General features: G+C 36.4%; 1 protein-coding gene across 1 annotated transcript in view; it reads left to right on the forward strand.

Moving 5' to 3' along the window:
* The window catches only part of DLC1 (DLC1 Rho GTPase activating protein), a 230,746-nt gene that overhangs the window by 15,269 nt on the left and 199,038 nt on the right, over nucleotides 1-16,439 (forward strand). The window contains exon 2 of the mRNA XM_056333823.1: nucleotides 350-1,511. Within this exon, the coding sequence (XP_056189798.1) occupies nucleotides 462-1,511 (1,050 nt within the window). The 5' untranslated portion in view covers nucleotides 350-461. The remainder of the gene's footprint in view (nucleotides 1-349; nucleotides 1,512-16,439) is intronic.

Raw genomic sequence — 16,439 nt, forward strand, 5'->3', positions numbered from 1 at the left:
CCGATGTAAATTAATATCTTATAACAGACAGCAAAGAGAGGCTTGTTGTCAAATTTTGGCTCTGGAGCTACTTGCCTGTCCATTTGTCTGTTTATACTTTTTTTGTTTACTTGATATTGGAGAGTAATCAGAAAAAAAGTTATACTGAATTATGAGTGCTGCCAATTTTTTATGAAAAGTATTAAAACTTTAAACAAAACAGTCTTCTAAATTCCTGTCCTTCTGGTCCCGCAGTCTTATCTTGCTTTTACACTTTTGTTTAAACCGCTCCTTCCCTTTTTTTTTTTCTCCTTTTTTTTTTCCCCTTTGGAGTTAATTCAATGACCCAGTCTTTTTTTATTTCTTGCAGATGTTAAAATGATGAAACCATCTGTCCCTCTGGAGCAGTGCACAGCAGCCATGATATCTCCTCTGGTCCTCCATGGAAGGTACATTGCAGCCTGCTACTGAACTGTTATGACATGTCTCTAGCAATCAGAAAGAAAAGCTGGGAAGAGCATGTGACCCAGTGGATGGGATTGGCTTTGGAGTCTGTGGAGTATAACACAGCATGTCGTCACGGACTTGTAGCTGATAACTTGCAGACAAGTATGGAAAAAGATGAGGGTTTGAGTGTGGACCGGAAAGAAAAATGTGCTTCATTTCCAGAGTGCTGTTATAGTGGAGAGCTGATTGACTTCCCTGCAAAGCAGTTGGGAAATGTTTCAAAGGAGGTGGATGAAAACGATAACCATGAGGATGAGGAGCATTTTCTGGAGGCCAGCACAGAAACTCTAGTCCATGTGTCTGATGACGATGATGATTATTCAGCACTCAACCTGGATAGCATTAATTACCATGTCACTGCTGTGGGAAGGGAACCAGAAGATGAAGAAAAGAGTTTAAATGGAGCAGGCTCCTTAACACAGATGGTACCTATAACAGAGGATAACAAGGCAGCTGAAGCATCTGGAATAATTGGAGATACAAGTAAGGAACCTGGTTGTGACACAGTTCCTAAGGAGGAGATGGAAGATGTTTGTGGTAGTATTGGCCAAAGCCTGGAGCTTTGTAATTATGAAGGTTTAAATGAAGTAGTAGGTGTAGAGAAAGAAAATCGATCTAATTCTCCAAATGCGAAAGAAATTATTATGCCTGGGAAGCAGCTGCTTCATACTGCTGTAATTGCACAACAGCGCCGGAAATCTGATGCTTTTAAAGACGGGCTTGGAAAGTCTGAGTGTAATGTGGTAGAGAGTGGGATTTCTTCTGAATCATGCACCAGCAGTGATAGACAACTATGCTCAGCAGTGGAATCCAGCAACTGCCTTGTGCAATCTTCTCCTTGCTCTCACATCCCGGCAGTGGAAAATGGTCTGGAAGAGAGTGGTTTCACAGAACCTCAAGTGGCCCCTGAAAACAAATGCCTTTCAAATGTCAGTTCAGCAGAAGACATTCAGTGTTTACATATAAGGAATCATTCGACCACACAAGAACATTCAGACAGTCAAGTGAAACTGCGCAAAAGAAAGGTAGGATGCTCATAAAATGCAGAGATTTTTTCTAATGTTTTCCCGCAATTTCTTATGAAGGTGATTCGATGACTAATTGATTGGAGATAAAATGTGTTTTTCACCCTTTCATTAATTTGTCAGATTTTTCTTCAAATCATTTCAAGAAAAAATGTGTCTATACAACAACAGAGTTGCAGGAGCTCTTTTTAAGGTCTGAAAATGGCTGAGCTGTGAATTTAGAAGATAGCTTATATTCGCTTTATATATTTATATATTTTATATATGTTGTTCAAGGTTAAATGAATAAGTACCTTCTATGAGTTTGGGTTTTTTGTTTATTTGTTTTTCTGTTGCTACCAGGTATCATTACCTGTTTCCTTTTAGGAAACAAATTGTGTCCAGTGGTTTGGAAGCCTTATTGAAAAAAAGAGAACAGGGAAAAAGTGCAGCAAAACTTTAAAAAGGAAAAAAGAAGTGGAAACATTGCAGTAGTACTTTGATTTTCAGCTCAGCCCCATGAGCTTATGTTCTTGCAAAAAGAAGTATTGCTGAGTTTGAAACAATGTTTTGTAATTTTGAAGCAACCAGAGAGTTTCACTGTCTACACAGGATAAGGAAGACTATCATTACAAAACTTTAATGGACACTTTCCCTGGCAATAAAACTCCCATTGGCTTTAATGGAAGGAGATGTGCTGAATGTGGCACTACAGAATTCATCCTAAAGCATGCTTTCCCAGCTATGCTGCTTATTCTTGCTAATAACCAATTTGTAATTGTTTACTTTTCTCTGCCTTTTTCCATTTTACATCATCCAGCTTCTTTTGTCATGTTTTTTATAAATGTTTCCTGTTAATTTTGAGGGTGATGTCTGTGTGCTGTAGTGTCTCAGTGGCCGTTTCACTAAAGCTCAAATTCATATATCTAAAGTACTAGTGCCCACACAGCATCCTGGGCTGCTGGCTATTGCTTCCTTGTGCAGACCCTTTGGTAATACTAACACTCCATTGATATGGTTAGAAGCTGTAAAAAAGTTTTGCAAAAGGTTTCAGAAGACCTCAAATCCAGCCTTCCTTTGGTAGTTTTTGCAATACAGTTAATGTGGTAACAGTTTAATTGATCTTGCAGCACATATGGCTCTGAGTTACAATTAAGAAACAAAAACCTGACTAGTAGTACCAAAAATGCTAAATTTACCCCTCTGCAGAAAACCGTTCAAGTTTTAAAAAATCAAATTAATCAAATTAACATCATATTTGAGAACTAATTGACTATTATACCTGCATTCTCAGCTGCCCTGCTTTAGCACCTTATTTTTTTTTTCTAAGCATAGTTGCTGATATTGATGTATACATTTCACACAGTTAGCAAGATGTACCATGCTATATTTTCTAATAGTTTCAGTCCTGCTAGTTTTCATGTATCCTTGTACCTTGTTTTGAGGTCATGTACTCATTCCAGTGCAACTAATGGTGAGAAAAACTAAGAAAGGACGTGAGCATAGAAAGGAGCAAAACAAAGAGTTGCTTCAAGGAAGGTTGGGAGTTATGTGGCTGTAGCAACTATGAAGCTGTGTGCACTGTAAAAGGGGATGGAGTCTCTAAATCTGAAGGAGTGACCTCGTACCACTTTGGTTAAAGTCTTTACCAACAACTGTAAAACATTTGGCAAAATGGAAAAGATATGATCTTCTGTTGCTTGTGCTATTATTCATCTGTAAGTTTTCAGGACATTTCTACAAACAATGTTCCTGTGTGCAGTATTTTATCACTTAATATCATGCGCTATTTTACAAAAGCCTGTCTGTGCCTGTAATAACCTATAATGAAAAATGTACGTATGTTTACAAACTTTCCTTGAAAGCCACTTTTGTAATTTTAACAAAACATTAGAAAAACAACAGTCTTGAAACTGAATCCATCCATAAAAGCCAAGTATTTGCTTTGCAGTGACAGGAAGACTTAAGGGATTGGGAATGGTGTATAAAAACTTTTCTCTCAAGGTCAGCAGTTCAAACAGTGCAGTTAAGGCCTAAAACACACCACTGTCTGATTAATGCTCAGTGTCAATTATAGCTACACATAAACATGTGCCCATAAAGGTCAGAATATGAGAAAAGGAACATGGAGATGAATTACTAAAGGTATTTGGGCACCCAGACCTCGAGGTGGCACGCTGGGGGAATCATAAAAAGGTGCTGAACTTCAGGTACTTCCATGACAACCAAGATCTCAGGACCTTTGAGCAGATATCATTCTGCTCTTGCTGCTACTAAATTCTTCTGAAAACATGTTCCTCATTAACATATTTTAAACTGCTTTTAATTGTGGCATAGAGCATGACCTCACCTCTTATCTTTAGATCAGCTGTCTTCAAATTGAAGCTGAGGTGAGGCAGTGTGGATCTGTTGTGCTGGCTCTCCAGATGAATTCGGGTTCGAGGGCTTAAGGGCTTAAGTTTAGCATCTTTGACCAGCACTAGCTCTGTTTCAGTAAATTACTTCAGTCATGATGGATGTACTGACACGGAAGTTGCTTTTTGCAAATAGGTCCAGCTGTTACAGCATTCTTTGCTCCCTCAAGTCGCCAGGGTTCAGATGGGTTGATACATAGCACCCTCTTTTCCTTTGCTTTCCCAGAAAGGCTTCCTAAGGGTTAGAAACAGGAAGCGCCTGAATTTAATTGTGAGAAGTTAATGATCTGAAGTCTAATTGAAGGATCCCACAGTACTGTTGTGTTGACTGATAATCAATTCAGTTGATCCACAACATGAAGTTGATGGTTATTAATAGTTCAGAGTAGCAGAAGCATAAACGGATTAATTATATGTGGCTACACCAACTAGACCATCCTGACTGCTTTCCTGGGTTAAATAAATTTTAGATTTTAAAATAGTCACTTCACTTGAGAATTGTACATTCTGAATTTCCAAAGATTGGAATGAGCTTTGGAAGGAATGAGCAAGCTGCAATGCTTGGGGTATTCCAACAGCTTGTGCGTATGTTCACATATATGATGCAATAGAGCTTTTAGGGAACAATATACAAAACCAGATAAGTATCAATTAAGAGAATACCAACAAAAGGAGAATATTTAATCATTATACACTGATTTTAAAATGGGAAAAAATAGCCATTACTTTGTAAAGGATCCTGCAAATTTTTGCATGTGCTCTGTTTTATGCTTTCTCCAAGCTGCTCATCTCATCAAACTTAAGGATAGCCAGAAAAAAACCTGCTGGGAGATATTAAGTAGGTGTACAAATGCACCAGAACTCCAACACATTAATTGCCATTCTTTTCAATCACAAAAAAACCTACTTCATTCAACATCAGCATAAAAAGGTGGTTTGAGGCATATAGTTTCACAATTCTCACCACTTCCTGAAGACAATCACAGCTATTGAGTTGCAACTTATATTAATCTGAGTTTTGTAAACGCAATTTTCAAAATAAGGCTAGGATAGCTCTTTTACATGCTGAATCAGTAAAGGAGTAGAAAGTCATAACTGTGAAGTCTGACTCCATGAAATTTAAAATAAAAATGGAACAGCAATGCACTCCACTTACAAAAGAAATTTTAACTGTCCCCCTCTATTTCATTGTTCTCGCCCCCCCCCCCATCTTAGATTTTATGCCTAGAGGTTGTTCCATATATACAGTGAGAAAACAGGTACAGAACCAGCTGTGACTGTTCATTTCTCTCTCCTGTAGGATAATGTTATATCCTCTATTATTTTTAATAGAATGCAAAGTGACTCATGAGTCCGGGGAAGAAAACAACAAAACACTGTATATAACAGCAAGTAGCATTGGTCTCAGTTCATAGGGGATTGTAATATCCCTGCATTTAATGGAAGGAGGAGAAGGAGTAATAAAAATCATTCTGCATGCAAAAAGACAGAATTACTATTAATCTGCTTTTTAATAAGGCTCAGGAAGTTGTAGTAAATATTTAAAAACAAAATTCAGTCCACAAACTAGCTTAGCAAGATAGTACCAGAAGACAGGGGAGGGGGTGAAATCTGTGAAAAGATAAACAGATTTTTCCCTGAATATACAAAAACATATAAATGCATTCTGATTTGATCCAGAGTAATTGCAGGAAATATTCCTCACGTGTATTTGGGCTGCTTTGATGTAATGGAGTTTAATAGTTGAATGCCAGAAGAAAAAGAATTTAATGAACAGAAACAAATGAAAAATTACATGTAAAAATTGTTAGTTACCTGTCCAATTGTTTTCTCAATCTGGATAATGTATATACATTGTCTTTATCCTTGCAGTTAAGCACAGGTTACAGAAAATCTGTCATTCATTACAATAATGAAGTAATTTTCTATCTCCTATGTTTTATAATCCAGACTGTAATGATATAAGCAAATAAAAATTTTCTCATGCATCTCAAAGCAATGTTCCTTTGCAATGCTTAATATTGTCATTATTTTCATTAACCTGTGGAAGAAACAGGTTCTAGAACTGCTCAATCACTGGAGAGAGGCTATTGTCACTAATTTTTTTAGAAGTCTGTGGAAAGAGTTTGGAGTAAATATTTCAAAAATAAGCCCTCTTGAACTTGGAAAACAAGTTCAAAATAGTTCGGACAAACTCTGGATCAACATTTGAAGTTCTGGTTGGTTATCTAAATTAAGTATTAATTCTGAAAATGTTGGGGTTCTCTTCTGATGTAAAACTTCTAGTTTCCTACAGAGAATTTTTATTAGAATTATTAATAAATTCTGTAAGGTTAGATATAATAAAGTACTACACACAGTGTGATGAAATAAGAAATTGATACATAATGACTGGTTTCAGCAAATGGAATTGATGTATTGTGATCTGAAGTTTGTTAGGTCAGCTGTATCCCAAGAAAAGGTAGTTTAGAATACTGTTTCAAGAAGGGCTAATCAAGGTATCAGACTAATGGGAATCTATGTGGTGAATTTGTATCAGTTTCTTTTCACAGGTAATCTCAGACTGCATTTCAGTCTCATTAAAACATTTTGCTTATGTGTTCCTGAAAAATGAATGAAGTAAACAAATGCTTTAGTGCACTAATTCCTCATCTCTCTTTTATGAGGCTTTGCTTTTAATATTTACTACTTGCAGTTCTTCATGGTGGCCTGCTTAGAAGCTTTCCAGTTTCAAAAATTTGATGTTATTTCAAAGTCATTCCTACAAGACTAAGTATAATAGTCAGGGCTATTTCCTATTGCTCACTATTATTGCTACTATTTTAATCCAGATTTCTAGATTCTAGATTAAATGCTGTGTGGTTTGCAAAGGATACTTAAAGACACAGCTGATGTCAGCATGACAGCAGCAGCCAGTGTCAATGAGATGCAAATTAATTTAAGAAAAAGACTGTCAGAAGGATGGCAGTAAATGTAGAAAGAAACCTGGGTAGAAGGTTACCTGTGGTGACACAGGTCTTTGTAGCAGCACTTTTCCCCTACACAAAAGCTGTGAGTTTTTAAAGCATGGTTTTGCATTTTCTGTACTGTTGCAATAAAGTTTGTTTCATCATTTCATCAATTATAATTACACAAATGTGAGAAAACAAAAAAAATTCTTAGCTGAATTCAAGTCTTTCCATCCAGATTTGCTACTTGAGTATTATGTTTTCCCATGAGATGTGAAGGCTGACTCTCTTCCGTTACAGTGTTACAAATTCTGTTTTACAAGGCTAAAATTATGCTCTTTATGGCAAGCTAGAAAGTTAGATTCTTCCAGGAGCTTCTGCTTGTATTACCCTGTAAATTGCTCCGCAGGAAGCCTATGGAGCCTTGTCAGCTGGCATAGTCCTCCCAGTAAGGTACCTGGGAGAGATAAAACGGAAGCTTCCCAAAAAATCATAAGAGCTACCTAGTTTACTGAAATGGCTTCTTTACAGTCTTTTCCCTGCCATCTCTACTATTCACGTTGCATAATCCTTTTCAACTTAGCAGTCATCAGCATTAGATTATTTTAAAAGTAATATGAGCTTGTTATGAACAGTAACATCCACCCTTTTAGATCTTTTTTCTTATTTTACTTGTTAAAATAACAGAGACTGAGTTTCCAGACCTGTCACAAATTGTCTTTCTGAAGTCTTAAACTCCTTTTACCTCAATTCTTTGTTGAATGGGGATAATTTAATGATTAATTCTTTTTATATACCAATTTTTAATTTAGCTTTTAAAACTCTTAAATTGTGGTGGTGGTGGTGTTTGTTGGTATTTTTTAATAGAAGCTGGTTTAGTATGGGATCCAGTCTGAACTATTACTACATAAGTAGTAACATGTCGGCATATGAAGGCTTGTCAGTGATGCACACTTGTTACTGTCACATTGCAACAATAACTCAGATCAGCATAGGAAAGACAAGCACAGAAGATAAAAGTATGAATAAAAACAGCACGAGTGTACAGGAAAACTTAATTAAAAATGGAAATGTGCCTTTTGCTGTATCCTGATTTTGTTATAAGGAATTGAATTTACTTTTTTTCTGAGATTCAGTCTGCAAATGTGTGTCAGCCAGAGGAAGATGACAGCTCTAAAAGTTGATGATTTTCAAAATAATTTATCTTTAATTGCACCTTTGCAAAGTATGATGTATAAACACCTTCATTTCCCAGTTTATGTTTTCCCATCGAGTATTTTTTAAAGAGAATAGTCTTGTGAATATTCTAGCAGAGCAATCAAAAAAACAGGGAAAAAATTCTACATTCTCAGATTTTATAATTCTGAAAATGTAGACAACAATGAATGTTGTTTGTATGGTTGTAGGAGACCAAGGCCTCACTGTTTCTCTATAGTCATGGGAGACCAAGGCTTCATTGCTTAAATCTAGATATTAAAAAAAGCATTAATGGATGTTAGTGGAACTCCTGTGTTCTTAAAGTATGTTTAAATGCCTTGCTTAACTTGGGTGTTATCAAAATTTGTAACCTTAGGGACTACAGAAGCTAGCTACTATAGATGCACTATTACAGCAAAATTACTTTCAGTTCATATGGTTCTCTATACTATATTTCATGTACAACGCAGGCCTGCACTTATGCTAGAATAGTTTAATTTTCATATACAGAGATGAATAATATAATCTTGGCATCTAGGGAATGTTTTTCCTTAGTTTTGTGAAGGACAATGGAAAATGCAAATATTGGAAATTTGATAATCTCTTTTTAAAGGTTATCATTCATGTAGCAGAAAACTATTTTATCATGTGTGGAATTTGGATTTGCTTTGGCTCCATTTCTGCATCTCTTGCCATTTTCAGATTTTCTAAAGGTATTTCAAAGTTTTTCAAACTTTCTAAAGATTTTAGGAAAGAGTATAGATCTGTTTCTCCAAATTCATAATGTGAATATTAATATCACCAAAAAATGATGAGAGATCCTAAACCACAACAGCTTTTTGAATAGTTAGTTGCTACATCTGAGACCTATAGTCTGTAGTATTAGTACAGTGGGTAACTATTACAGAGATCCACAGTTACTTCACCAGAAAGAATTTGCTGCATTTGCACATTGCTATTAAATGGTCATAATTTTGAAGGCATTGGGAAGAATCTGGCAAGAGCTGCAAGTAAAGCAAAACAAATAGTATGATTTCTTTAAAAAGCTGAAACCTTCTTGGCTGTCATGAATACTTGTTTCTCTTTCCTGCATTGAAAGCTTGCTCCCTAAATTTGCCATTTAGTAATGAAGATGTAGTTCAAAATACAAATGGGCAGTTGGGTCCAAGTTTTTGAAATTATGGATATTATCTATGGTAAGTAGTAGAAAGTGGTGGTCAGAAAGCACTCCTATTATTGTGGTTACATGACCATGAATTTTCTCTGTTGCTCTCACAAAAATATGCATCATAAATATTATCTCCATCTGGGAAGCTGAAGAATGCTTTCCCACAGACTTCCTTTGTGTTTGGACTGAAGTATGATGTATTTCAAACAATCTGAAAAGTATTTAAAACAAGCTTAGAACAGGATGGGATGATTGCCAGGCCATTACAGTATAACTTTTATGCAAATTTTCCTTTGACACATTTTTGTGACAGTGTTCAGCAATAAATTTTAAAGGCAGCCGGTGTTGTCTAGACTGCAAAGCAAGAGACTGTTGCACATCAAGTTATGCATTAGTTGGAACTGAGCTACCTAAAATGGTCATGAAAGTATTTGTATTTATACGCAGTTCATAGTTATGCGCTATCATTTCACCATAGCAATATTACATGTGTCCAGGAACCAATGTAGAGAGCTTTAGTTTCATGCAGTTTATACTCAAAAATTTATAATTTTGTCTAGATTTGCAATAATTGGCTGGAAGAAAACTTAAAACATTTTTTGTTTATTTTTAAAATTAATATTTTAAAAGTTCTGACTAGTAAAGGCCAATTATTTGCTATTTGTAGTCCATAAATTCTCAGTTGTAGGTCATATTAAGTGGACCAATGACCACTTCCTAAAATGAGACCAGATTTGTGATTAACACTACATTTTTGGGGGAAGCTGTCTTGGAAAAAATGAAGGGGCACAGTATGCAAAAGCCAAATTTAACAGTTTAGCAAATGGGAAGTGGAATTAAAACACTGGGAAAACTTTCTGGATCATACGGCATCACTATCCACTGGTTAAAGAAAAATTTTTGAAAAGGATTTTCCTTCCTAGGACTGCTCCTTTGGCACTTTCATGAACATAAAGTTCACTCTGAGTTAACAATCAAGTGGAAACAGAGAGATCTGAGAGGCACACAGAGATACAGCTTCCATCAAAAAACTAAATACAGAAGTAACCTTGTCAGTCAGTATTAGAGCATCCCTGCCTATATTAAAGAGCCTTTGAAGCCATAGCTATGGCAGAGCAGCTTTTTCAGCACAACCCTCTACTGCAGACATCACCTGTGCTAAAAGCAAAAGCTTTCCATTAGTAGGGCTCTGTCTGAGGAGGAGACACCGAAGAGCAGCCCACCCTGGCCAGCTGTGCAGCTGAGGTTTTATAGCAGTGATGTCTTTGCCACTGCTGTCAAGGAGTATTTGGCCATAGCAGTGTGGTGATGGGTTAAGTCCACAGGTATCTGACCAATTCCCATGCAGTAGTTCAAAGCAAACAAGCAAAGAGACCCCCCCCATGGGCTGAACTACAGCAGGGTGGGAGCCATCTGCAAAGTGTTTTGCACAGAGATATTTTTGTTTGTGGTGCTTTGGTTGGCCTTTTCTCTTGCTTCCTGTTGTAGTAGTCCATGTGATTGAAACACCTAAAAATGTGTTGCTCTTGCCGATGTTCTTTTACTGTTCTCTCTTAACAGCAACATAGGAGGTTTGTAAAGACAAGGGAGTCTATGCCACAGACAGGGTGTATTGAATATGGCTTTACGAAATGAAACAATACTTTTTCTGCTGCCAAAAACTATTCCAAGCTCCAGAGGATATGGCCTAAAATGGTTACTAATTCAAATTTAGAAGGATATTTTTCCTGGTATGAAAAAAATCCAGGCAGCTATTCAGCCTCTCTCTATATGTATGTGTGTCTGTGCTCACTGAGGCATATGTGTAGCAAACATAAAGCAGATCCTTGCTCTTCTTCATAACTCTGTCAGAGCTGACATCTAATGCTTTTACAACACTGGAACATAAGGAACTTGGCTTATGGACACAGCATTAATGAAAAATTGTCTCACTGTAACATGAGGATGTCTTTCAATAATGTGTCATATTACAGCAATAACTTCCGTATCTAACATTTCACATGCTTTTTACAGTCTCACCTTACATAAGAGTTAGAATAGCAAATGCAATATGCAAAATATTGATCTTAAATGAAAGTTTATTTATCTTTTCCTGTAAGATGCCTCCTTCCCAAACATTTTTGCACACAGTAGATTCAATTAAACAAAGGTTTCTATTTGGATATCCTGAGTGTCTTACTCATTTGCATAGTTTTGCTTTACATAAAATGTACCATCTAATATACCCCTTCAAAAAACAAATCTTTAAGGAGCTGATCTTGTTCTTATATAGCATGTTTTAATCTCTTGGGTGGTATCCTCAACCTTCTTAAAAAAGATGATTTGCATGCTCTAATAATCGTTGATATGTGATTCATGGCTGTTTGATATGAAGGCATGAAATACATGAAAAAAATCAGCAGTGCTAAAGCTTGTGGCTTGTGCTGCATGTAATTTTAGCTTCAAAATATTTTAAAAGCTGACAACTTTACTGCACTGAAAATGAAAAAGCATGGCAAGAAAAGCAAGCAAAAATTTGGGAATGTAAACTAAACTACTTTCCTACATCCAGGCTTTCTGAAACACTACACTTTCCTTCTGATAAATGTCAAGCTGTATTTATCTCATACAAATTTCGCAGCAACTGTAGGTGTACGCTACACCTCACTACACCTGCTGAATTTATTCCAGCATGGTAAACTCACCTGTTTACAAATATTCTCTACTGCTTGATAGATGATGACATGATGATGTAGCAGATGAGCACCACCCTGTTTAGACTTTACACTTACACAGGAAGTAAAATAGAGTGAATAAGAGAAGAAATAGGACAAAAAAAGACAGGGGTATTGAGAGACTGTCTTATAGGTGGGATAAGAATGGAAAATAAGTAGGTGAAAATGAATTGATTTTCCATATAAAGTCATCATTCAACTCTTAATTGCACAAAGCTTTCTCAGCTCATGAAAACAACTCCCAGATGATCGTTTTGTCTGTTTCCAGGCTTTCCTCAATACTGCTAGTAACAGAGACAAAGATAATTTGGGGAGAAGTTCTTCCCTATCTGTCCCTTGGTTAATATTTTTGTGGGTAAGTATTCTGCAAGACTTGTAATTTAGCACATTTCACAAATATTTTATTAAGCTTTTAGAAAGGTCCCATTGTAGTTCTTACTGTAGGGGTTTTTTTACAGTATATGTTTTAAATCAAACTATTGTGGTTTTGCAGACTGAAGCCTGTGAATAGTTATGACTGTGGGGAAATCAGCTTTAATCAAATTCAGAAGAAATACATATATTCCTGAATTTTGCTCTCTTGGGAATAGTAACAGAAGCCTTACCTTAGAATGTCAATTAGGTTTTTTTCTAGGTCATCCACACTCTGTCAGATAAAAAAAAAATAAAAATCCTTCTCCATCCTACCCATACTCTTCTAATTTCATGTGCGAAGTTCAGTGTGGCAGTACTACATTTTTTTAGCCTGTTGGAGGTTATGCATATACAAGGAAAAGATCACTCAGTGACATGAGAATACTATGTATTTTTCTCCTTGCAAGCATCAGCATTTCACAGAGTTTGATTTCAGCCTCAAGACAGCAGCCAAGCAGAGCTGTGCAGTCGCCTGAGCAGGTTAGGATGGGAATATGAAGTTGTTGGAAAAGACGGTGAGCAACTTCCACAACTCTGACTCCACTTTGGTATGAGGGGGAGAGCTATGGCAAACACCCTGAAGAGCTAGTTTTGTAGTAGTGAAAATAGTTACTAGTCTCCTTGCCCAGCCGTCATTTTTGCAGTTGTGTGAAATCTCTACTTAAATCCATCTATAAGACTCTCAAAAGCCTAACTCTTCATGTATTTTTCACAGCTTCCTTAGCAGTATAGTCTGCAGTGGCTTGGTCACTGATTCTGGGCTCCGTCTCTCAGTCCTTTCCATTACGCTTAGTTCATGGAGGACAAGCTCTCTTGTGTCAACAACGTTGCCTCATGATGCATAATAATGACAGTTTAAATGTCAGCACTGTTAGTCACTGATGATTGTTTTAGAGTTTAAATAGAAAATTCTTAGTTTCTAGCCACTGTGTTCAGAAGGAACATTAACCAGCAGCACAGTATAATTGTGGAGCTTTGATCTTTGCTTTGAAACATCTTTTAAAGTGTAAAGAAAACTCTTCTATGCTGAGAATGACATTAAAGGCTATTTCTGGAGTTAGACCAGGATTCTGAAGGTGAAAGGACACTTATCCAGCTCTCTCAACAAGTCCCTGGGAAAGTTAAAAATAAGTCTTGCTGAAAAAAATATTTGGCACTTGTTATTTGAGAAAATTTCTTTATTCCAGGAACTGCCTCATGTAGCAGAAATTTATTTACCATCTGTGTAGTCTTGAAAAATTTTCCATCTTACCAGATACACAACTGAAATAGCAACAGATTTTCCATCCCTATGCTTTCCACCGACCTCTGTTTTAAGAGTTCTGTTGTAAAAACTTATGAATTTTTTGTGTTCTTCAAAGAGGGGGGAGCACAATTGAAGCCCATCTGTCAAACTTCAAAGTTCTGGCTGTGACCTTACTGCTGCTAAAGCATGTCACTTTGGGGAGGGAAGGGAAGACTTCACAGACCTAGCAGCTGAAAATATATGCTTGTTGTAATTATTGTTATGGTACTGACTTTAATCAAAAAATAGTCACTTGAGAAATTAATTTGGGTTTTTTTGAGTACAGATGCTCTTCCTTAATTTCACAGCTCTGCAACACCAAGGGGGAGAAAAAGATTAACCAAAAAAAAAAAAAGCACTGAATCTTGAAGTACCTCTTCCTTTAAAATACGAAGCAACCTGTCTGTAACTCTGAATATCACTTTTGGGTATTCATATCAATACACAGGCCAGAAACCAATACAAGCAATTCCTGGGAGACAGAAAAAGAGGAGTTCAGGAACAGATGTCAGGGTATACAGGCTTCTGTGGATACATTTTACTTTTGTTTTTATGCACACTATGGATCCTCAAGTACCATGGGGCCTGATTCTTATTTGATGTTTTGATGTCTTTTGATCCCATCTTTCAAAATACTATTTGCGTGAGTAATAAGCTTGCTGTAAAAGGCAGGTATCAAAAGCTTCCTCTTTGAAATCCAGCAGTCTGATTTGCTTAAAGAATAAAAAAACCTTGTCTGCCATTATTATTATAATTGCATTTTTTCTGCCCCATCTATTTTTACCTGTCTCAGTATTCACTATGTTTGACTGAAGGGGCTTATCCGGTATAGGCCTATCACAGGTGCTTTTGCTTTTGTAATTCTGTGTCCTTAAACTGGTAAAATTGTAGGAGTTGTGACATTGTTTTAACTACAAGTATTACCGAACCCTTTAACCTGTATTTTGATCTGTATTTTAGACTGTGTTCTGTCTATTTTTGGACTTTTATGTAACTTTTCTATTTGACTGCATATGGTAAGGTAAGCTATTTTACATCTGAGCAAAATAACGTTAATTGTGAAAATGAACAGAGTAAATTATAAACCATTCTATTTTCTTTCTCGTTGCTGTTAAATCATTTAGAATCCCCAAATGAGGAAATCAGAATTTATATTCTCAATATGCAGCTGCATGTTATTCAGCAACAAACATTTTTAAAAGTGAGTTGCAGTTCCCAGAGAAGCAGAAGATTTTTAGTTAGGTTTGTGCTAGTGGGTTAAAGCACATATGCACTGTAGTGTTTTAGTTTGGGCCAGGAGCATGCTTTTGAAGTGAGCTGATTGATGTGATATAAAGCATAAGTGACATTGTGAATGGTGTGAGATAGTGAGATATTCACTGTGGATTGGCTGATTTTGATAGCTGCATGGCTGATTTGATATATTCTAATGCACAGGGAAAATTTTTCATATATTAGGAAGATAAAAAGGATCAGAAAGGGTAGCATATTCATATCTGCCCAGTGCAAGAGGTGTTACCTGAAACACTGGTTATCAGAGGCATTCACAGCATTGTACTCTCTCATCACTTGCAACATGTAGACATCCAACTCTGTCCTCTATCCCAACCAAACTGGCTGAAAGATACATAATTGTTATTGCTGGGCAATACTAACTACCCACAAATCTTCTGAAGACAGATTTTTAAAAGAGATCAGTACATTACATTTTCCTTTTAGATGAATTTGATAAATATTCCCTCGTAGAAGGATATGGGTTTCTGACTTGAGGTTAAAATTCAGCCCCTAAACAAGCTGGGCAGTCTCTTGAGATCTTGACAGTTTTTGTTTCAGCTGTCTGAAATATATCAGATCCAATGTAAAATTAGTGAAGAATACTTTTGCCCCTGTACTTGTGCTTTCTAGTTCTCTCACTAATTCCCAGTAGTCTTGTGGTAATGTGTTCATTCTTTTGGCCAGCCATTCAGCTGTCCATGAATACATTTTCCTGACATGCATTTCCCAGTGTTTTGCAAGGCAGTGTCCTATTCCACTTCAACATAAAACTTTTTTGAAAACAAATCTATATACCACTGAGGATCTAGACAGGGAACATCATGCAAGTATAATCAAACTCAGTCTGAGTAAGTGATGAGCAAGGAAACAGCAACTATTATGCAGCATAAGAAATAAAAGTGTTTTTAATGTGTGTTAGAAATAGAGGCTGTATCTTAGCACAGTAGGGATATTTTGTCTCTGACACAATTAACTTTCTTTTGTTATTCTTAATGACTGTCTGTAGTAGAAGGAAACTCTTTGGTTCCTTTATGTAGGCTCTTGATATTAGGACCTACAGTAAAGCTAATTGTATCCCTCACCATTGCCATTTGTATTAATTTCAGTCTTTGGTAAGGGCATAATTGTGAGCCTCAAAGGTAAGATTTGTCTGTACAAGGGGAATAGAAAGTGCATGAGCAGATTAAAACAGAAATAGCTGATTAGCTCCCTCTTGGAACACATTTGTCACCAAATATGGCTTGTGGGATTATTGAACACACGTGTTAAGGGAGCTGAAAATAAGGATGGTTTTACTCCTGGTGTTACCCCAGATCTTTCAAAACAAAAGAGAACTTGAGGAACTAGAAATCTCTCTCCTGGTCATACCAAGGCAGTTTTGAGGGGTGGGGTGTTTAATCAGAAATGCAAAAATGTTTGTCTATAGTTCATTTTAAGATTCTTTCTTTGTTTATTGTGAAGCCTAACATTAGTGCTCAGATTCAATTTGAAATGTAATTCTGTAAACAAGGAAAAAACTGTTGTGTATAGGACT

The sequence above is a fragment of the Falco biarmicus genome, chromosome 1 (genome assembly GCF_023638135.1).
Source record: "Falco biarmicus isolate bFalBia1 chromosome 1, bFalBia1.pri, whole genome shotgun sequence".
Lineage (NCBI taxonomy): Eukaryota > Metazoa > Chordata > Aves > Falconiformes > Falconidae > Falco > Falco biarmicus.